This window comes from Crinia signifera, chromosome 3 (genome assembly GCF_055691185.1).
Source record: "Crinia signifera chromosome 3, ASM5569118v1, whole genome shotgun sequence".
NCBI lineage: Eukaryota > Metazoa > Chordata > Amphibia > Anura > Myobatrachidae > Crinia > Crinia signifera.
Window position 1 is genome coordinate 134,149,980 of NC_139219.1, and position 23,650 is coordinate 134,173,629.

The following is a 23,650-nucleotide window of genomic DNA, read 5'->3' on the forward strand; positions in this document are numbered from 1 at the left end:
TCTGGATTTTTTCTAATTCTATGATGTCTTTTTTATAGTGCGGGGCCCAGTTCTGCACTCCATATTCAAGGTATGGTCTAACCAAAGCTTTGTATAGTGGCATAATTACTTTTGAGTCCCTAGTTTCCATGCCCCTTTTAATACATGCCAGAATTCTGTTGGCCTTTTTTGCTGCTATGTGACATTGAGCACTACACCCCATTTTGACATCTATTTGGACTCCCAGATCCTTTTCCAGTTCTGAATTACCCAATGTCTCCCCACTTAGTTTATAACTAGCACATTGGTTATGTCTCCCAAGGTGTATAACCTTGCATTTATCCACATTGAACCTCATTTTCCACATTTTTGCCCACTCATCTAGATTGTCAAGATCATTTTGAAGCACGGCGACATCTTCTGTTGAATTAATAACTCTGCTCAATTTTGTATCGTCTGCAAAGATGGAAACATTGCTGAGTAACCCCATCCCAATATTGTTGATAAAATTTTTAAAATGGGCCCTAGAACCGAATCCTGTGGCCCTCCACCTAGTACTGGTATCATATTTGATACGGCACTGTTCACAGTTACTCTTTGTTCTCTATTACACAGCCAGTTCCCAACCCATCTACAGATATTTACCCCTAATCCCAGGTCCTCCATTTTATTTATCAACCTCTTGTGCGGTACTGTATCAAAAGCTTTAGCAAAATCTAGGAAGATCTATAGCTTTTCCATTATCAAGGTTTTTACTAACCTCATAGAAACCTAGCAAATTTAAATTTAAATAGTAAACTATGAAGGTCTAAATATTCCTGGATACCATCCCTTAAATATCCTTTGAATATTTTACCCACTATTGATGTTAAGCTCACAGGTCTATAATTTGCCGGGTCGTCCCTTTTTCCTTTTTCGAATATTGGCACTACCTCAGCTAATCTCCAGTATTTTGATACCTTACCTGATGATGGTGAATTATCAAAAATGTAATATAGAGGGGTCACTTCTTCTTCCCTTAATTCCATTAGTACCCTCGGATGAATACCATCTGGCCCTGGTGATTTGTTTGTTTTGATTTTGCTGAGCCTCAATATTATCTCCTCGGTCGTGAATTAAATATTGAGATCTGACTTGTTTGTCCCATTTGTGGTACATGTGCGTTCCACTGCCTGCTCTCCCCTAGTAAACACTGATGTGAAGAACCCATTAAGTAGTTCTGCTTTTCCCTTATTCTCCGTAATACTCTTACCATTGATGTTGGTTAATGGGCCTATGTTCTCTTTAACTATTCGCTTACAATTTATGTACTTTAAAAACTTTTTGGGGTTGGTTTTGCTTTCACTGACTATGCGCTCTTCATTTTCCCTTTTAGCTGCTTTGATTACCCTTTTACAAGTTTTGTTTGATTCTTTGTACTTGTTGAACGCCTCCTCATTTATGTTATTTTTTATAGAGTTTAAATGCTCTTGTTTTATTGTTGATTGCTGTCCTTTCTTTTTTGCCCAACCATGATGGATTTTTTTGTTGTTGAATTTACCCATATTTACTCTTGGTATGTATTTAATAGTTTATGATTCAAGCACATTTTTTTAGTGTATCCCATATTTCCTCTGCATTTTCCCCCTCCAATACCTCTTCCCACACAATTTCTTTTAGGGCTTCTCTGAATAATTCGAAGTTAGCTTTTCTGAACTTTTTTTTTTGTTTCATTCTTTTTATTGAGTTTTATCATGAAATGTCAATAAAGAAATATGAATAAAACAGATGATGTACATTTCATCTGAATTATTTCATGTAACACAATATGAAAGTGGTAAGAGATAGCATACATAGATAAGATAGACACAAACATTTTTAACACAAGGTATTTCTATGTAAACTATATCAGTGTCATTCAAATCAGGGTTACAAGCATCCACGTTGTAATTGAAAGTAATTATTAATATCACAACAAATATGTCATATATCTAAAATGCTGCAATTGTTATACTATGATAGGAAATCAGCTTCTGCCCAGGCAGAATCTGGTGTCATTTTTTTTTATAGAAAATGGGGTATGTTTATTGATAGCTTAGAGCCTGACGTTCAATCTCATATATTTAAAACTTTTCAACACACTGAATGGTTTCTTATGAAAAAACTAGTATCCGGGGCGTTGTTCGTTCCTGCTACTGACTGACTGAGCTCATTTAATGTACATACACTTTACTACGCAGTATAGTTTAGATCCTTCTGGTTAATATACCCCCATCTATCCCTCCCCATCATACCCATTTGTGTCTGTATTGGAGTATGTAAAAGCTTTTCTGAAGTTTAATATTTTTGCCAGTCCTTTATGTTGCAGTTTACAGAAGTTGATTTCCAGTGAAACCATGTTGTGGTCACTGTTCCCTAGATGTTCAATTACATTGGTGTTTGAAACTAAGTCTATGTTATTTGTTAATACTAAATCCAATAGTGCCTCATTATGAGTTGGAGCTTCTACTGTTTGTGTGATAAACTGATCTTTGAGTGAGCTTAGGAACCCACTGCTTTTTGCTGTTTTACATGTTTGGTTATTCCAATCAATATCCGGTAAATTAAAATCCCCCATAATTAATACCTGCCCCTGATCTGACGATTGTTTGATTTGGTTAAATAGCAGAGACTCGTCCCTATTGTTCACGTTCGGCGGTCTATAGCATACCCCTATTAAAATTTTATTATTAGATTTTTTGTTATTATCGGTTATCTCTGCCCACATGGCCTCAGTGTTATCTTCCTCTGTACCTGTGCTCATTTCTTTCTCACATGATGTTAAGTTATTTTTTACATAAAGGCACACACCCATGCCACTTCTATTTTCCCTGTCTTTTCTGTAGAGTGTATATCCCTCCATGTTTAATGCCCAGTTGTGCAACTCATTACACCATGTTTCAGTAATACCAATGTCATAATCGTCCCTAGTGACCACAGATTCTAGTTCCCTGATTTTTCCTGCTAAGCTTCTTGCATTAGCCAATAAGCATTTTAGTTTATGTTTATTTTTAGTTGCATCCCTTACATTATATTTATTTTCTCCCCTAGACTTATTTGTATTCCTTACTAACTTCCTTGTGCCCACCTCTCCCTTAAAAGACTCTCTACTGCCCTCCCCACTGTGTCCACTGCTCAACTTATTTATTGTTTTGAAACCCCTTCCAATGTAATTCACGCCTTCCCATACTTTAAGATCATCTGTACCTAAGAGCTGTGGAGAGGTAATGTAACTGTTATTACATAACATTCCTGAAGTACCCTGGGAATTACCCACGATATTACCCTTGTTAGTACCCCAGACATAGCTCTTTCCTTCCCCCCTTCTCCACCCCAAATTGATCCTTACCGCCAATCCTGCTATTCTCACTACAGGTCCCATACCAACCATCCTTCCCACCAGCACCGCAGCCCCCTCCTCGTTCAGGTGCAATCCATCACCACAAAAAAGATGGCGCCTGACAAGAAGTCCGCCTAGTGTTCCATGAACACAAATCCTTCCTTCCTACACCAGTCCTTAAGTGTAGTGCTATGGTACTGCTTCCCCAGGACAGGTTCTACAGGCACGGGTGCTGCACGGCTCGTCCGCACACTACTGTTGCTGTTGAGCCGCCAGCTCACTTGCCGCCCACTGATGGCTCCACTCTCCGCTGCCCTCAGCCACCAGCATACCGCTGGTGAAATAGAGGTGATGCTCCTGGCCGGGAAACGCCGCGATTAAGCGGCTATTAGCTGCTGTATTGAGCCAAGCTGACATGCCGGGCTGTACAAACTGAGAGGAGAGGCTCTTCCAGTTCCTTTTGCTCTCCTCCCCTTCCTGGTCCTACTTCCCCCTGTGTCTGACTTGCTCTGAAGTATTATGAAGGAGAGTTACCAGCCCTCAAAAGCACGGTCATTTGCAGTTTTATCTCAAAGTTCCCTGTTGCCATGGAGGGGTGGGAGGCAACCTAGGTGTCTGCCAAGGTCCCAAAGGCAGAGGTGTTGCAAGGTAACATGGTTCCTGGAGCAAGGGTTGTTTTTTTTGACAGAAGGCTTCTGCACCACACATTAATTGAAGATTTTTTTTACCTGCATGCTCCTTGTAAGGCATATATCGCTCATTGCCAGGGGGAGGTTACATGCTCATTGCCAGGGATGTTCCATTCTAACAGCTCATCAGTGCTTCCAGAATCTGCATTTCCAGGTAGCATTGGCCAAGCTGCGCTCCTCTTACAGACACTAGAGGTCCAGCAGGCATTTTTGAAGGGGCCAGGTCCCTGCCTCCAGCATCCTCTGCCTCCTGTTCTCCAGCTACCCATCTCTCCTACCTGACTCCTGGAGCTTGAGTTTCTCGGGAGCCATGCTCCCTAAGTCTCTGCCCAAGGGGCCCAATAAAGATATCCTGGCCATCCAAAACATTCCCAGAGGAGCATTGCATGACTAGGGCTGTCCCTTTGATGTTCTTTTATAGGATAAAAAGTATTTGAACACACAAAATGCACTGTATGGGGAGCAGTCAGTTTACTTTAAATGTGATACAGGTATTAAGCCTACTTCCAAAAGACCTATAGCCTGATTCAGCTGAGCATTTATTGTTAGACTGTGTACGCACCAAGGTACTCTGTCGATGCTGGTCTTAATCAGCAGAAAAAATGTAGTGCTATGGATTTAGGAGGGATCCAAACCGGTATCTTGCCTAGGGCCCCAAGGTCTAAATCCGCCAGTGCTAGTACGTATATTTTTATGTAATCCCTAGTAAATAGTATAAAGAAAACCATGTCTAGTATAATGTTGATGCTACCACAAAAAATTAGGTATGAAATATGTTATGTGCTCAAAAATAAACGCAATCATATGTGGTTAGTAGGTGTGCCACCAACAATGCAGTATTCTACTACTAATATTAGGCATACACTAACAGATGGTTTGTATATTTGTTTGAGACATTGCCCATAGCAGCCACATTTTAGTAGAACATTGTGTATATCAATGTACTATGCTTTTGTGGTGTGCATTTTGTATATTTTATACCAGTTCTCAAAATAAATACCCAATCATTGCAGTGTGTTTAATTTACCTTTATTTACAGAATCGGACCATAAATCACTATAAAAATGTAGCATACAATATAGACTTGTTTTTGAGTGTTTTGCTAGTTTTTGTAGAAACATAAGGGATAATTCAGACCCCATCACACAGCCATAAATTTGCTGTGGCCAGCGTTCAGTTTAGACGTCGCCCCATTAGAGTCAAATCCCACCTAGAGTATTAATGCATATGTTTTTCAGAGCACTCCCACTAAATGGCCAATTATCACCTCCAGCCAGGTTTCCCCTGGAACTACTTGTATGTTGCTCGGTTTGTTGAGCATCCAGGTATTGTGTGAACGTTGCATTCAGGTCTGTTGTTGCTGCAGTATTCAACTCTTTGAAGGGTATTCAGTTACTTTTTCGCATGTCTTTTGAATAGGGTGATGAAACAAAAAGTAATACAGAGCATAATACGTTTTAATACACATAACACATAAACTGAATTCTGCTTCAGGGTAGAATATATATATAAAATCTAAAAAAAAATCCAAATGTGGCTGGGGTGACACTTATTATAGACAAAGCCTTGGACGCAGGAGAGATGGTGCCAACTAATGAACTTCTGTTTGTGTATGTGCACTATTAATTTAATAAAATGTGGGGGGCGTGGCCTGGTATCCATTTAGAGCAGACGTGCTGCACTGGTGCTCCCCTGAAAGGAACTGATAACCAGCCTTAAAACAACAAACCCCGCTGGCATACCCCCTATTAGTGTGTCCCTGGGACCCCCCACACCATAGCGCCCAAAACGTAGTGCTCGCGGAGCCGGGTGAGGCACTAGGCATCTCTGCGAGATGCGGCCTACCACCTGGGCCTAAGCAGGGCCCCCGATTTGCCTGTTGTCCAGGCTCTGGACCGGGAGACCTTAGTTCGGCTGCCCGATGCCCGATGCGCCCACTCAAGTGAATGTGTGAAGGACGCCACTATGCACCTGAATCCAGGCGAAGAGAGTGCGCCTGTCAGCTTTGTAGGGAGATGTCCTGGTGCCTCGGTCATCACCGCCGATCAACCAGTGCCTCCGGAAGTGCCTGGACTGGGGCGGGCTGCACTGGGGGAGCCGGGAGACAAAGTCCTTCTTCTCTGCATATTGCGGCCTTCACTGCCGGCGAGGCCGGGGACTCTGTTGGGAAGTGCAGTGGGCTCCGTGCGCCGAGCCACGATCAAAGCAGCAGCTTGGACCCCCTTGAGGCCTGTCTCAGGGGGAAGGTAAGAGGGCCCCCACCTTAACCCAGGTACCTCTCCTACAGCGATCCCTGGAACCCTCTGCTGCTGGTGTCTGGGATTGGGAGCTCTGGGTCTCCCTATATAAAGTCACCAGCGGTGGCCATATTGGAAACAGCCTGTCAGCACACATATACAGTATGCTGGTGTCAGGGACTCTGTGTCTAGCATGGCTTTTGTTGCTTCAGTGTCTTCTTAGAGGATCACTGGTGACAATAACTTCACCTTGTACACCAGCAATGCAGATCTGATGCTGATTTGACCTCCTAACATCCTTCCCTTAAGCAGGATGCTCTAACAGTATCTATACAAGTGGAACCTTCACATATCTGTCTAATATATCTGTGAAGCCCCTCACTGTCTACTATTATATCCTACTATGACTGCAAAGTGGGCCAAAGTTTCCAAACCAATAACTCAAGTCTCCTTCAAACTGTCCCCTCAGCCCCCTAAGAAAAGTAGTGCCCCCTCCAAGACTGCTGACCCTCCATCCTCTGCCCCAATGGCTGCTGCCTCTCCACCTAGTGGTGTGCCTACATCGGAAGCGGTCAGAGACACAGATGCTCTCACTGTCGGCACTATGAAGATGTTATTGTCGTGTTTCAAAGAGGAAGTAGCGATGGAATTTTGTACCACCCTCCAGGAGTGTCAAACATCCATTGACGAACTTGGGGACTGCACTAATCACTTAGAAACAAAAATGGAGGAGGTGGTTGGGTCACACAATGGCCTCTTGGACTCTCATGATGCACTTACAACTGAGGTGCGGATGTTAAGTGACAAAGTTGCAGATCTGGAAGACAGGTCTTGTCGCAATAATCTGAAACTGCGTGGAAAACCCGAATCGGTGTCCAATAGCAGCCTACATGATTTCGCAGTGTATGTGTTTAAGAAGCTTGATCCGCAGATTTACTAAGCCTCATCCACAGATTTACTAATTGATTGTATCCACAGAGTCCCTAAGCCCAATTCAGCACTGGATAATGCTCCCCGAGATGTTCTAATGAGGATGCACTTCTTTCATATAAAATAATCTATTTTGAAAGCTGCTAGGCCCTCTTCTGATACCTCATCTACCCTTGGAGAGCTTCAACTTTTTGGAGACTTGTCCCCAGCTACGCTACTCAAAAGGCGCTCATTTCAACCCATCACATTGGCCCTCCGCTAAGCTAATATCCCCTATCGTTGGGGATTCCTAACAAAACTCTTAATTTTACAAGATGTTCCACTGTGACTATTAATGATACTGAGGAAGGAGTTAAGCTACTAGGCTCATGGAACATAACAAGCTCTGCCCCCTGGGACCTCCCCTGGCAGTCGGTCCAGCAGGACTGGTCTACAGCTGGGTGAGAGTTCTATATTCAGGGCTTTATGGCATTGTTATATCTGTTTGGCTCTTTACTACATATACCCATCTTTTACTTATTTGCTAAAAGTATTTTTTGATTTTGCAGACAGTAACGGAGTTTCTTTTTTTAGGTCATCGTCAACCCCTGGGTTCTTAATTGTACTAATTGAAATTATTATTTCCCTGTAAAACACTGTTCATGTCTGTTTCTTTCTCAGGGTAGTTTAGGAAAATGCTATTTGCAACCTTTACATATACGATGTAGTATTCCACAGAATGGTAGGAAGTTGTCCACTACCCCCCGTCATCACACACAGCCGCAGCTACATGGCATCTGGTTTTGGCCTCAAGAGAGACCAGTTCTGTTTTTTCCCTGCTTTTTTATTTCCACCTGGGACCACCAGGTGTGGGGATGCTTTTCCATACTTCAGGCTGGCTTAGATCCCATTAGAGCTTGGGCTGTAACGGAGCTCTGCTGCCTCCGTCTCTTCACATGGGAGGCGGAACTGGAAGTCAGCAAAAATTCATTGTTAATGTAATAAAAGTGTTATACTATGCACTGCTCGCTTTCCGTTCTCTATACATGTCATAAGAGTATTTCATGTATGAATATTGAGAAGGAATATTCACAGATAGATCTGTTGCAATAGGAATCTGTAAAGGAGGACACTGTCTCCACATATTGATGAGGGATGTTCAATTTTAATGTTAAGAGCATTGATTTTGTTGGTTTTTTATTACAATAAGATAAAGATGCTTTCATAATAAAATCTTGTTTGTGAACTTTCTTGCTTTGATTCTGACAAGAAAATATATTGTTATCAGTTTACATATCAATCACATCCCTACTAAAATACTCTAATGCTTAATTGAAGATTCAACAATGCTGTTAAATTTACTTCTGAGCAATCTAAAATTAATTTTAAGCAGCATGGCCTTTCTGGAGGAAATTGCTTTCACACGATCAGTGTCAACCAGCCAAACTAGACTGGCTTCCTGGCTAGGAAATAGATGTGCCAACAAATAAGGGCAAGTTGCTCTGCTGAACAACTTAACAGAGCTTCAATAATAATCGAAGATTGTATGAAAAGAATACTTTTTGTCAGGATTAGAGACAAAATGCAGTGGCGTAACTAGAAATGTTGCTCGCCCTGCCAAAGAAAATCCTAGAGCCCCCTCCCCCCCAACACACTGACAGCGCGTAGACACTGACCGTGCAGGTACAGAATGAACACTACCTGCGCTGCTTGAATCCGTCAGTGGGGCCCAGGAGAAGAGCATCCTGAATTCAGAAGCAGGATCGGTGCTAGGGTGTCCGGCGCCCTCCTGCAAACTCTATATTTTTGCCCTCCTTTTCCTAAAGGGACAGCGCACACAAATAAAGGGTGTGGTATCATAAGGAATAGGCTTAGCCAAATTAATTACACCATACAGTAGCACAATCTTATTTATATTACATTACACATGGTGCCCCTGATTCACAATACACCACATAGTGGTGCCCCATATACACATTCCCAACAGAAGTTGTGCCCCTTAAACACAATGCCCAGAGTGGTGCCACTGAAAACACCCACAATAGTAGTGCCCCTTATACATAATGCCCACAGTAGCACCCATTACACATAAAATCCACAGTAGTTATGTACCTTATACACATAATACCCACAGTAGTAGTGGCGTAAGGTGTGAAGAGAGCAGAAAAGGAATAAAATAGGGGATCCGTGAGAATGGGAAATGAGAGAGGAACAGTCAGTTGTGAGGGTTACAAGGAAAAAAAGATAGAAGGGAGAAAGCAAGATGCTGGGCAGAGAGAGGGCAGCCATATGCTGGCAGAGAGGGGTGGGACAGATGTAGGGAGAGATGCTGGGCAGAGAGGGGGACAGATGTGAGAAGAGGGGGGGACAGTTGCTGGGCAGAGGGGACAGGTGGTGGGGAGATATACGGATAGGGGGAAAGATGATCGGCAGGAATATGGGGGTATGTATGATGGGCAGAGAGGGCTAGGGGGAAATGTGATAGGCAGCGAGAGGAGGGAGAGATTATTGTCAGGGAGAGGGGAGCAGATACTGGCAATGGAGAAGGGGACAGATGCTGAGGAAATAGGGGCAGAATGGCATATGCTGGGCCGAGAGGGGCACAGATGTGCGGGGAGAGATGAAGCTGCTGGAGGGAGATTGAGGGGGCAGATGCTGGGCAAAGAGGGATTGGGGACAGATTATGGGCAGGCTGATGGTGTATAAATGCTGAGCAGAGAGGGGGAGATACACTGGCCAAGAAGAGGTGAACAGATGGTGAGCAGGGGGGGGGGACAAATGGTCTGCAGGGAAAGAAGGTGCTGGGCAGGGAGAGGGGGAGATATGCTGGGCAGGGAGAGGGGGCAGATGCTAAGCAAGGAGGGATTGGGGACAGATTATGGGTAGGCTGATGGTTTATAAATGCTGAGCAGAGAGGGAGAGATACACTGGCCAAGAAGAGGCGAACAGATGGTGAGCAGGGGGGTGACAAATGGTGGGCAGGGAAAGAAGGAGGAGCAGATGGTGGGCAGGGAGAAGGGGGCAGGTACTGGGCAGGAAGAGGGGGGCAGATGCTGGGCAAGGAGAGGGGGTGATATATGCTGGGCAGGGAGTGTGGGTAAAGGTGCTGGGCAGGGAGAGGGGGAGATATGCTGGGCAGAGAGAGGGGGAAGAGATAATGGGCAGGGAGTGGGGTAAAGGTGGTGGACAGGTAGAGGGGGGGCAGATGCTGGGCAGGTAGATGCGGAAACAGATGCTGGGCAGAGAGAGGGGAAGAGATAATGGGCAGGGAGGGGTAGGGCAGATAATTGTCAGGGAGAGGAGGACAGATGGTGGGCAGGGAGGGGGGACAGGTGGTGGGCAGGGAGAGGAGGAACAGATGGTGGGCAGGAAGAGGGGGAACAGATGGTGGGCAGGGAGAGATGGTACAGATGTTGGGCAGGGAGTGGAGGAACTGATGGTGGGCAGGGAGGAGGGGCAGATGGTGGGCATGGAGAGGGGGAACAGATGTTGGGCAGGGAGAGGGTGAACAGATGATGGGCAACGAGAGGACAGTTGGTGGGCAGGTAGGGGGAACAGATGAGGGGCAGGGAGAGGAGGACAGATGGTGGGCAGGGAATGGGGGATAGATAGTAGGGAGAGGGAGACAGATTGGCAGAGAGTGAGGGTTCAGATGGTGGGCAGAGAGTGATGGTTCAGATTCTGGGCAGGGAGAGGGGGAAAAGCTAATGGGCAGAGTAGGGGACAGATAATGGGCAGAGTGGGGGATAGACACTGGGCAGAGAGAGAAGGGACAGATGATGGGCAGAGTGGGGGTGAGACAGAGAGATAGTGACGCAGCAGGGAGAGGCAGGAGGCATACTCACAGACACAGGTCCATGCTGTGAGGGACAGGGTAGCCTCCATGTTCCAATCCAGGCCAGGGATCAGATCCTCCAATCAGGGGCACTTCAATTCAGCATGTGCCGAGCTCCTCCCATCATAGCTCGGCACATGCAGTCCTTGCCCTGATTGCTGATGCTGCGATGAAGGGGGAGGGTCTGGCACCGCAGGGAGGGAAGTGCAGGGACGAAGAAGGTTCTGCACTCAGGAAAGGGAGCGAGTAATGAATGTGGATGAGAGACATACAGATGTAGCACCTGTCATTCTTGCAGGGGCTGGCGGTAGACTTGCCAACCGACAGCCCCGCCAGCCACCGGAAAGGGGCGCGCGCGTGCGTCCCCTTACTGCGGAGCTAACCAGCTGGTCCCCGCCGCCCGATCCAACCTCCCCTTCCCCTCCCTAACCCGGCCCATCTCCCTGAATGGGAGATGGGCAGGGTTTGCGTCCCCCACCGTCCCAATTACATGGAGAGCCAGCTCACCTGCGGGGGGCATTCTGGCGAGCCCGAGCACTGGCTAAGAGGAGCTCCATCTGTAGATCTTGATATTTTGAGATAAGAGAAGATATGTAAGTTGGTGTAGTTTGGTTTATGGCCTTGTGTGTAAGTATAAATATTTTAGATTAAATAGGGTAGGTAACCAATGAAGTGACCGATAGAGTAACATTGTAGATGATGAACGTCTGGCTAGAAAGATTAGCTTCGCAGCTGCTTTCATGATGGACTGTAGTGGTGAGAGTGTATTGTGGAAGGCCAATAAGGAGACTATTGCAGTAATCAATGCATTAGATAATGAAAGCATGGATAAGAGGTTTAGCAGTGTCTTGTGTAAGGTAAGGGGGAATTTTGAATATGTATTTTAGGTGCATGTGGCATGATTTCGAGACAGATTGAATGTGGGGAACAAAGGAGAGTTCAGAGTCAAGGATAACACCTAGGCAGCGCACATGAGTGGTAAGAGTGATTGTCATATTCTCAACAGCGATAGAGATATCTGGTTGGTAACTACTATTTATTACTATATATTGGTGGAAATATAATTAATTCTGTTTTTTAAATATTTAGTTTGAGGTGGCAAGATGACATCCAGTATAAAACAGCAGGAAGGCATTCCAAGATAAAATTCAGTAAGGACCTTTAAAGCCTACTGTGATAATCTCCCTATTGCCAATACAATACAGGTTAATCTGAACACCACCCTACCAGGAATCAATGCAATGAGCTTATTCTTACAACATACCCAATATTATGTACAAAATGTAATATAGTGTGCAATAATTCTATTCAGAATGCTGATCAATTGGTAGAAGCCATAGCTGCAATTATTCCAAGAAGTTTCTGCAGTTGCACCTGTCAGTCATGACTCCTCCTGTCTACCTGCCAAAGAAGAGTTCTGTGCATCAGACTGCAAGCATTCTCCTAAAGCAAAAGCTGGTGATTGCCTGCAGAAGCCTATGGGCTTCTTACCGCAGCGCTGTGTGAGGGATCCATCACAGATCCCTCCCAGCATGCCCCTGCGGCATCGCAAGGGACAGCTCTTATCGCAAGTTATCATAATCAGCAGTGAACCACTGATCATTGCTGCAGCTAGTAAGAGAAAGAACAACTGATGTCAGTACAAACCCATGTTTTTCTCACCGTGGTGTATTGTTATTAAAACAAGAGACGTTTGCAATGGGATGTGGTTCCTTCCTTCCTGTACCTCAGAACCTGATGCTTTTTAATTAGTTGCCACTTCGTTTTGTTTCAATGTTCTCTTTAGCTAAACAAGATTAATGGCAAATTCCTCCTTGATTGAGAAAAATACGTGGCTAACAGATGAGCTGGACAGCTGCGTACTGGAGACAACAACATGGGCTTCCATGGTAAAGCAATTAGCAAGGACACCACCCAAGGCACAGCTGAGATCAGGGATGTCTTCTTCATTTCTTCATTCTGACTCTGCCTTCCAGGATCTCTTCACCAGAGCGAGATCCAAAAGTGACACCTCTTCATTTGTACAAGTCAAGCTGCTCAGAGTTAGAGTTACTGGGTCAGGTAAACACACTTTGCATTACATAATCATTTGTTCTGTCAGTTTGCAAATCATTTACTGTTTCTTGTAGAAGATTATATTGTACATAGATTTCATGCTCCTGAGATGCAGTTAAATTCCCAATATTGCACAATTAACTTAATGGGTTGTCGAAATGATAGGTAATGAGTATGCGTTGGTTAGAAACTTATACTTTGCATTGTACTAAGGGCATAATTCAGACTTGAGCGCAAGGTAAATTTGTCCTCAAAATGGGCAAAACCATGTGCGCTGCTGGTGGGGCAGATGTAATGTGCAGAGTTAGATTTGGGTGGGGTGTGATCAAACTTCAAATCTTAATTGCAGTCACACCAGCAGTCTCTGTAATGCGTTTCACTGCTCTCAGGACAGATTTTTCAAAAAAGCAGATTTGACCCTCAGGAGGATATGTATTAATTTATGAATCTGTTTATTTATCTTAATTCTGTGTAATAAATGTTTTAATTGTGATTATGAATTATATGTTTTATTAAGCACCACATTAATTGTGTGTTTCTATAAGTTGTTTGTAGGCTGGCATACCTCCATCACAGTGGCACATTGGCCCACCAATGTCTTTAGCACCTAAGGCATCTTCAGAAAAAAAAAAAAAAAAAAGGCAGTCTTTACATTGCACAGAAACAAATTACTCACCCAAATGTAACTCTCTCTCTGCACATATTACATTTGCCCCATCTGCAGTGCACATGGTTTCACCCATTTTGTCCTGCGATCATGGCCTGAAAACTAAGCCAGTATGGTTGGCAGACAAGATAGATGAGTGTGGCTACATCTGTATCACCTGCAATGCATCACACATATCACCTGTGCTAAATACCCACAGAACCTCATAGTCCAATATACCAATTTAGTAAGCTCTGTAAAGCTTGACCCCTATAGCACCATCCATAGCCAGATTAAGACGGGGGAGGGGGGGGGGGGACAGGGGATACTGTACTAGTGTTTGGCATTCTATGCACTGGGACATTTTTGTGGCATAATATGATCTGGAACACTGTATGTCAGAATTGAAAGTACCATGTTGAATAATGTGTACTGGCAGCCCCTCAATGTGGCATAATGTTCACTAAGGCATTACTATGGTGCATAAAATAAACCAGGACACTGTTATAGGGCATAACATTAACGACTGCTGTGGATAAATGTCTCTAGATTTACTAGCTGATGTCCCTGGTCATACAAGTCATAGATGTAAACCAGATGACTTTCTTAGAGGTTAATACCTAGAACAAATGAACTTATATCTATAGAGGCTCCCCCTTAGGGCTATTTCACATGCTCCGGCTCCTGATGGATGGCAAAATCCTGCACGGCCAGGAAGCCGTTCCGCACACAGTAGTTTACAATGGAGGGGGTGGCCACAGCCCGGCAGCCGTCCCTTCCAGTGCTGGGATCCGGCCACAACCGCCGTCCCATGTGAATGGACACAATTGTGTCCATTATTAACAACAGTGTGCGGCACGGCTTTTCGCCGTGTGTGATTTCGGCGTCCAACAGGAGCCGGAGCGTGTGAAATAGCCCTAAGAGGATGTTTCTTCTGTGTAGAACATTTGGCTGGAATGCTCAGAGGCAGTTCTCATAGATGTTGGTAGTTTTATTTTGTTTTCTTTACTTGTGCAGTATATTGCTGCATGCTCTATTGTCCTAAATGAGAGGAACAATTAACAAAATGTATGATTTGCTTCATTACTATGTTATAACATAAAATATATCTCAGTGGAACATGCATTTCTTAAAAACAAATATATTTTATATTCTAAATCAGTGGTTCCCATCCTTTTTTCTCTCCTGTACCCCTTGATTCGGCTTTTTATTTATGAGTACCCCTCCTCTCAATTTAAAATATCCACAGTACTTTCAAGTGGAGTGGAAGTGAGCAGTATGCGTATCCTTATATTAAGGAGGAGTGAAGGAGTAGTGTGCGGTCAGAAATCAGGTCCCTCTGTGTCTGGCCGCTGGCTATAGATTGTAAGGTTGCAGGCAAGGCCCTCCTACCTATTGAACTGTCTGCAATTATCCAGTTTGTTATATCTTTGTTTTCAATTGTAAAGCGCAAAGGAATGTGCTGCGCTGCCTACTGTATAAATAATACTGTCTTCGGGGATCCCGCTAATGCCTGTTCCATTAATGCCGCTACTTCCTCCACCCGTGTCAGTGCAGGGCAGATAATTGCTGATGTCTGAGGGCAGCGCGGGTAGCTCCAAGTGAATTGCTAGTCGGGCAAAAGCACTAGAAGATGCTTATGACGTTTCAGACTGAACCGGAAGTGACGCAAAGGGAGACTGCTTCTTCTGCCATTACCAGTATTATGTTTAAGTACCCCCATCCGGTCTGCGGTGTACCTCCAGGGGTACTAGTACCCCAGGTTGGGAACCACTGTTCTAAATTGTACATTTACTTTTGTGTAAGCTTTTTGTGTGCCGTTTGGAAAAATACAGAACAGAACTACCTTAAGCCCTTTGTATAGCTAAACACATTCTTATTATTTTTCAGTATATTGTAAATGAAAAAGGTTATTTAAGATCAGGTGTATGGGCCTATAGTCCCACAAAATCTCAAATGAATCAGTGATTATAATTATCTAAGGCCAATGAAATCCATTGTAACACTTCCGGAGTTTAGGGGTTAATTTTCACCATTGAACACTCCCTATAGCATTTTTAGTGATACATAAGATGTAATGGGTGACCTTTGAATAATTACAGAAACTTCTTTCAGTCAACCTACTAACATTGTACAGACCTTTCAAAAGCAGAGATTATGTGGGAAATGTAAAAGTAGTGTGTGGGTTGGAAAGTAAAATACTGTAAGTCTTAGATATATATGCAGCATAAATGGCACAGTCAGAGATGCATGGAAATTACTTAGCATTAAGCTAGTTTAAATCTTTCATATATTACACCCACTTTATCTATTATGGTCAAGCCGTAGTTGTTCTTTTCATTGTAGCATTCATATGGGTCAGCACTCAGCAGCAACCTTTACGATCAAGCAGAAAACTTTTTTGTTTTGGCAGTGAATTGTTAAAATATATTCAGGGCCTGCTCTACCACTAGGTAGCTTTAGGCAGCTGCCTAGGGCGCCGGGATCTAGGGGGGCGCCACCAAGTCTGCCTATCAAAAAATCAAGGATGTCTGTGAGGATCCTTGTTGTACTTAATGCTGTGGGACCTCTACGACCTCACCTCCATACTTCCTCTTGAGGCATACTTCCCTATTTTGCTGCCCTCTCTTCCTGTACTCTGTTGTGGGTGGCAAAGGGGAGGTTGCTGGGGGCCTCCAGAGAAAGCATGGGTCTTTCCCACCTACCTGAGGGGCTGGGAGGACCACTCAATTTTGGGAGGCTCCCTGCCATTCCAGAATGTTAGGCAAGTATATATTGATGTTGGAATATGGTTATTGGTGGCAGTATGGGGGGGGGGGGCGGCGGCAGTAGGTTGAAGTTTTGCCTAGGGTGCTGAGAAGCCTTACACCGGCCCTGAATATATTGCAAATGGCAAAGAGAGGGATGTGGCAGGTATAAAGTTCCTGGGTCTATCTTGGGGCATGCCAGAGATGTATAGCCTTGTCAGTTGCTCCTAAGGTCCGGAGTCACGTAAATGTTTTAGTCATACTTGCCTACTATTGAAAACTAGTTTCGGGGAGATTATAGTTGGTAGTAGAATTTAGCATAGTGCCCTATTGAGGGGGCGTGTCATACTCCACAAACAGGTTGTGTCTAGTTCCATGTATGGAGAGATTGTTAAAAGGGATTGTGAACATGGCACCTAGAAGCGTTGGTGTGTACTGCTACATCTGAGAGGAACCTTTTAAAATGACATATCCAAATGTAGATGAGCCCCAAAGCAGTTAGTAAGAGCTACTATACTTGGTAACATGCTGGGAAATTTGTTTTCCTGTATTGTAATACCATATTTGCCATGGTCTGTCAGTTGATTGGATGCAAACCTAAATTTTATTGCCATGTACTGTACCTGTGAAAGGGTAATAATGACAATAAAGTGAATCTAATCTAATCAGCTCATACAGTACATTATCCAGATTGTCTACTGAGTCATCAAGCCTTCATCCTCCTCTTCTATCATTCAATGAACATTTTAGGAAATGGTACTTGTGTACTATCACGGCGCCCATCGCATCGCAGTCCATATCGCATGCGATGCGACGCGATATCGGCCGATGTTCTACAATGGCATACAATTTTAAAATTGTATGCCATTGTATATGGCATACAATGCAATGGGATGTGATTATAAATTGTATAATCACTCTAATGGGTGCTTACAATGCTTAAATGCACCCCCACTCCACCCCCAAGTATAAACGTGAACCCAAAGTGTGGCGAGTGCAGCGAGCCCGCGAGAGGCGGCGGTATGCGTCCTACGACCTTTTCATGCCCCTACTATCCACGTTGGCATGGAGTTGATTTTATAAAGTGTGGTGAGCGCAGCGAGCCACCGAGCCCGAAGCGTGGCTCCGCGTGGTATCCGCGTCCCCTCGTGGGCTTCACAGGTATCCGCGTCCCCTCGCCACGCTTCGGGCTCGGTGGCTCGCTGTGCTCGCCACACTTTATAAAATCAACTCCACGCCGACGTGGATAGTGGGGGTATGAAAAGGTCGTAGCACCCATTAGGGTGCTTATACAAATTAATATCATATATATGCGTTAAAATCGCATCGCATGCCATCGGGTGTATGGCATGCGATGCGATTAAAAAATCGGGCGACTAATTTTCGGGGCTCCGTGCTAGTACACAAGTAACGAAATGGCTAAACTTATCAAGTGCAATTATTTCCACCTCATTCTAGATCAAAGAACTGATGACTGATTCACAAGCAATAGTGCATGGATTAAAATCTATTGTCGGTAGCAAACCTACGAGTTTATGTAAATGGCCTAGATACTACCTTGCAGGGTTGAACTGGCCCACTGGGGTACAGGGGAAACATCAGCTGGGCCCTATTGCTTGCTTTTTTTTCTTAGTTTTAGGCAATAGTGGGGGACTGCTGCAGGGGGGGGGGAGTTTTGTTTGAAGCAGCAGGGAGGGAGGTTAAGGTTAGTTGGTTGGGTTCGAGGGTTAGGGTCAGTGTGTAGAGTGGTTAGGGTAAGGTTTCGAGGGGAGGGTTAGGCTGCTGTGAGTTAAGGTTAGGGGCAAGGTAAGTGTACTTACCTGACCCCTACTGGGATCCCCTTCTTTGCAATGCTGGCATCCTCACCTCCGGTCCCATTGTATTTTCTACAGTACATTGCTGTTATAAATCTAGTACAGTATTATGCACAGGTTATATTTAACAAGGGGCCAAGACCATATAGGCACAAATGGTTAGCCAAGTCTCTTTGGTGGCTAGCCACTACCCCTCTGGAGACTGTCCACACTCCTAAGTATAGGCACTGCATTCCCCACAGTGGGCCCTTTATGTCCCAGCCCAACACTGAGTACATTGAGTACATTTCTGCATCTGAATATGTAAGGATGTCTACCTTCATCACTTGTGCACATAGTACAATTTTTGTGGTGTATACCCAATTGGATTTACAATCTGATTATGTCCTTCTATGTCTGCGGCTGTGCATCTGTGAACACAGCCACTTGCATTTATATGCCTGTGACATTCCCAAAATATGTCCACTCAATGCCCCAATTCTGCATACACTAGTAGCCCCTTCCCTGTCATCGCCAACTAACACCCATCACTTTTTTGCCACCTTTCTGAATCGATCTGAACCACAGCAACTACAGTATGTGCACACACTCATGTATTGTATTGGTTTTTAAAAATGTTCACACATGCACACTTGCAAATAATTCCTCAACTGCATTAACATCAGCACTGCTTGACTATAGCGCAGTTCAAGCATATTGGATCTTTCAGCTTGCAGCACAGTAAATGCATGAATACTGTATATGAACTAAAAAATAAACATTTTTGAGGATTAGTTAATTGAACAGCATGGAAGCATAAAACACAAAGGCCAAGACGTACTAAGCCTACAAAAGTGATTATGTTGAGAGTGATGAAGTACCAGCAAACCATCCCTGGAAAATAGGGATACATGAAATAAATTATTATGGTATATATATTGATAGACTATTATGGTTAAGATATTGACCTGGAACGTCAGGGGACTGAATGAAAAAGTAAAAAGGGCTCTGGTACTTAGACAGTGTAAAACAATGGAGGCAGATATTATCTGCCTGCAAGAAACCCATTTAACTAAAGATCGGGTGATTTCTTTAAGGCGGCCCTGGATTGGTCCCTCATATCATGCGCCCTTCTCCTCAGGGTCGAGAGGGGTAACAATTTTGGTGAAGAAAGCGTTGGTATTTGAATGTAGAAGGGTAAAGATTGATACAGGGGGAAGATATATATTTTTGGAATGTAGCATAGAACAAACATGTATATGTATACTCGCTGGGTATATCCCCCCCCCCTTTCTCCTATGAAGTGGTAAAAGCGGCTTTTGAGTTCGCGGCACAGTACCCTGATAACATGGTGATATGCTTAGGAGATTTCAATAAAGTATTGGTACCCAGATTAGATAGGTGGAATAGATCGGAGGAAGAGATATCCAGGGAGGGAAATAGATTTGCTGAGTTTATGAGGGAGGTGGGATGGAGGGATCCATGGCGGCTTAGGAACCCTGAGCTTCAACAATTTTCATGTTATTCCTCTGCCCATAAAGCATTTTCTAGAATAGATATGGTCTTGGTCTCTGATGGACTTCTTAATAAAATCACCCAGGTAGAATATAAACCCTGAGGGATTTCGGATCACTCTCCCCTTGTTGTCCAACTAGACCTGGATATCCCGGTAGGCTTCCGGTATTGGAAACTTCAGCCCTATTGGCTGGCTCAGTTGGGAACACCGGAAGAGTTGGATAGAACGATAGAAGGTTTCATGAGGGATAATAAGGGCTCAACCCAAGCTGGGTATGTTTGGGATGCCTGTAAAGCCTTTATAAGATGGTTTTTTATTAAAAAAAATCACTTTTTTGAAAAAAACACATAGAGCCAGGGTATTAGAACTCGAGGGAAGAATGACTGTTCTAGAAAATATTTTTCTTGTAAGTAAAACCGACGAGGCCAGGTCTGAATGGTTGAGGGCACAGAGTGAGTGGCTGGAGTATATGCAAGATATAGCATGCCGTAAAATGGCAATTGGGGCTCATAAATGGTACTCGGAAGCCGATCGGGCGGGGAAATTTATGTCCTACCTAATCAAGCAGGATAAGCCCTCGAATATCATCCCCATAATTAGGAACGAATCCGGTGTAACACTGACAGAAACCCCCAAAATAGTAGCAGAATTTGTGGCATACTTCAAAGAAATTTATCGATCTAAAATACGATGTAGTGATGGAGAAATAGAGGAATATTTGGGTAAAATTGATCTGCCACAGTTGTCCCCAGAAGCAAGGGAATATTTGGATTCACCAATAACCCAGGAGGAGGTGGATTTAGCGATAAAAACACTTAAGGGTAATAAAGCGCCCAGGCTCGATGGGATCCCTGGAGAAGTATACCAGAAGTATATAAAAACATTAGGTCCCCAATTGCTGGAGGTTTTTCAGGACATGTTAGTAGCCGGATCAATCCCCCCTTCAATGTCAGAGGCAACAATAATCATGATTCCAAAGGGTGGTAAAGATCTAGCGAGGGTCGAATCTTTTAGACCAATATCGCTCATAACAACTGATGCAAAAATATATGCGAAGATCCTCGCGAACAGATTAAGCCGGGTGATCAGTCAGCTTATCCACCCTGACCAGACGGGTTTTATGGCGGGCAAGTCCACCATGATCAATTTGCGTAGGGTCACATATATATAGTGCATAGAGCAGAAGAAATTGGACGCTGTGTTAGCCTCTTTTGATGCGCAGAAAGCGTTTGATTCGGTAGAGTGGAAGTTCTTATGGGGGGCATTGAAAGCATTTGGGATTGGTGAAGGGTTTATTAATCTGGTTTCCCGGCTATATCAGAATCCGAGCGCCCGGATGTCAATTAATGGATATACATCCCCCCCCTTTGTGCTGTCCAGAGGTACACGGCAAGGATGTCCCTTATCCCCACTACTGTTTGCAGTGGCTATGGAACCCCTGGCGTGTATGCTGAGATATGCCTTAGAGGGGAGAAGTTTGGAAGGGGGCACTGGAAATAATTTAATATCATTGTATGCGGATGATCTCTTGGTGGGGCTGATGAATCCCCAGGAAAATCTTCCAGTGGTAACTGAGATTATACGAGGGTATGGGGAATACTCAGGACTAAGTATGAATTGGACAAAATCCCACCTCCTGCAAATAAGTAATAATAATAACAGGGTATCCTATGATAATACCCAGTTGCAGAAGGTGGACAAGTTTAAATATTTAGGGATTTGGGTCGCTAGAGCGCCACGGAATTTAATTCAGGATAATATTGTGCCTTTTATGGAAGAATTAAGGGCTAAATTTAGATGTTGGACTAGGCTCCCAATCTCCTAAATGGGGCGAGTTAGTCTAGTAAAAATGGTTATTTTACCTAAATTTACATATATAATTCAACAGTCTCCAGTGTATATAAGGGATGACTACTTCAGGAAAATAAACAACCTAGTCTCATCACTAATATGGCGGGATAAGAGGCCCAGAGTCAGGTTGGAAGTTCTCTGCAGGGATGGAGACAAAGGGGGGCTTGCTCTGCCGGATTTCAGGACATACTATATGGCTGCACAATCGGTCCATTTGTGTTCGTGGATCCGGCACGAGGAAACATCTTATGAATTGTTACATCTTTTTGAAACTGTGGACCCGGAATCGACACCCCTGCAGAGACTAATGGCTAAGGGTCTCCCCCGAAAATTCCCACCAATTATCATACAGGCTGTTAAAGTTTGGAAATGGGTTGGTAAAACGTGCAATGCGGAGGGATTAGATCCAGACACGCCAGTTTTCTCGTTACAGACAGTCAAGGCTATTAAAGAACATCAAGGAGGGAGGATATGGAGCGCATACGGGATAGCAACAATGGGACAGTTATATTGGGGGTTATTCTGGTTGGTTCGGCCAAACGTGCGTACGTCCCATATTAGCGTACGCTCTCCGTACGCGGCCGTTGAGGTTAAGTCCACCCACAAATCAGCCGCATACGTACGGCCAGAAACAACGTCGAAGGGGAGTGGCGTACAATTGAGCGTACGCCAACATACACGGACGGATCACCCCTTACACACAGACAACTGGCGTACAACAGAGCGTACGCCACCGTTTACGGGCGTCTCTCGTCCGTCTTCCCGCCGACTTCTTGCGGCAATCTGAGCGTACGCCAGCTTGCACGGACGGGTCGATATTGTTTTCAATGGAAAACTCAGCTTATGTCACCACTCGTGAGAGTGAGCGTACGTCCGTGCACGCTGGCATACCCTTCACATATATGGACCTGCAAATCTTGCCTTTCAACTATAATTAAGGCAATTAATTAATTAATCAAATTGTTATTCAATTATTGTTTTTTATTAACTCAATTGTCTATCTTAATAAAGACCCTAATAACTCAACATTTTAACCCTCATTACATGTATATTTGTTATGTTCTAATGTTGCATTTTAATCACTATCTATGTGTCCCCACATTGCTTTTACTTTTAAATAAATTTATGTTGGTGTTTGTGTGTATGTACTAAATTATGTCCATAATTGGTTTGTCCAAAATGTGTAACATGTATACCTACCCTGATGTTATGTGTGATGTTTTAATCTAACAACATTAAACATTCATGCATTTTCAGTATGTGTTATTTAACTAAAAAACACACAAATTCACACATCAATGGTTACCCCTCACCTCAAATTACCAATTTAACTTACATTACACATCTGTATGTACCTGCTCTTACAAACCCTCTCACATATTTATGATTAAAAACACAGGAAACTTCTAACTTTTCAAAAACATTTATTTCAACAAAACAGAGTAAGGGGGGAAAAAAATTAAAGGATGGCCTCCAGTCGGCCAAAAAGAATTGTGAAATAAAATAATGTCAGGAAGATTTCCCGCAGAATTTCCTCCACATCATCCTGGTGCTGTTCTGTGTCTGTAGTGAAGGGAAAAAAAACATTACAGTATATTTAATATATCATATCCACAAATGTTTGTTGCATTGTAACATAATCTGAATTTGGGAGTTAACTGTGAAGGCCACATACATTTTACAACTACATTGAAGATGTGTCTGCTGTAAACACGGTCCTAAATACTATTCTGTTGACACACACATACTGTACATATTACATAACATTAAATTAATTACTCCTTCTTAAATGGATGTATGCTGTATCCCAATTGGTAGTTTTGTTTTGGGGGACTCACCTCTAACCTCACAATTAGGCTGTGCTATTTAAGGGTTATGACATTGTTGTGGCTTAAGCACTCTTTACTATTTTAAATTTTGGACCTTGCTGTACAAATTATAGGCCTAAAGCTATGTTTGTAAAACATGCATCTGCATGGCCTCACACACTATTAACAAAACAATCTATAAATTAATGTTGCACATCATGCTGTGA

General features: G+C 43.7%; 1 protein-coding gene across 2 annotated transcripts in view; it reads left to right on the plus strand.

Annotated features, from left to right (window-relative positions):
• The first annotated feature begins 12,798 nt into the window (after positions 1 to 12,798).
• The window catches only part of PHACTR2 (phosphatase and actin regulator 2), a 308,396-nt gene continuing 297,544 nt past the window's right edge, over positions 12,799 to 23,650 (plus strand). For both annotated transcript variants that reach the window (XM_083176559.1, XM_083176562.1), the window contains exon 1: positions 12,799 to 13,068. In XM_083176559.1, the coding sequence (XP_083032685.1) occupies positions 12,807 to 13,068 (262 nt within the window). In that variant the 5' untranslated portion in view covers positions 12,799 to 12,806. The remainder of the gene's footprint in view (positions 13,069 to 23,650) is intronic.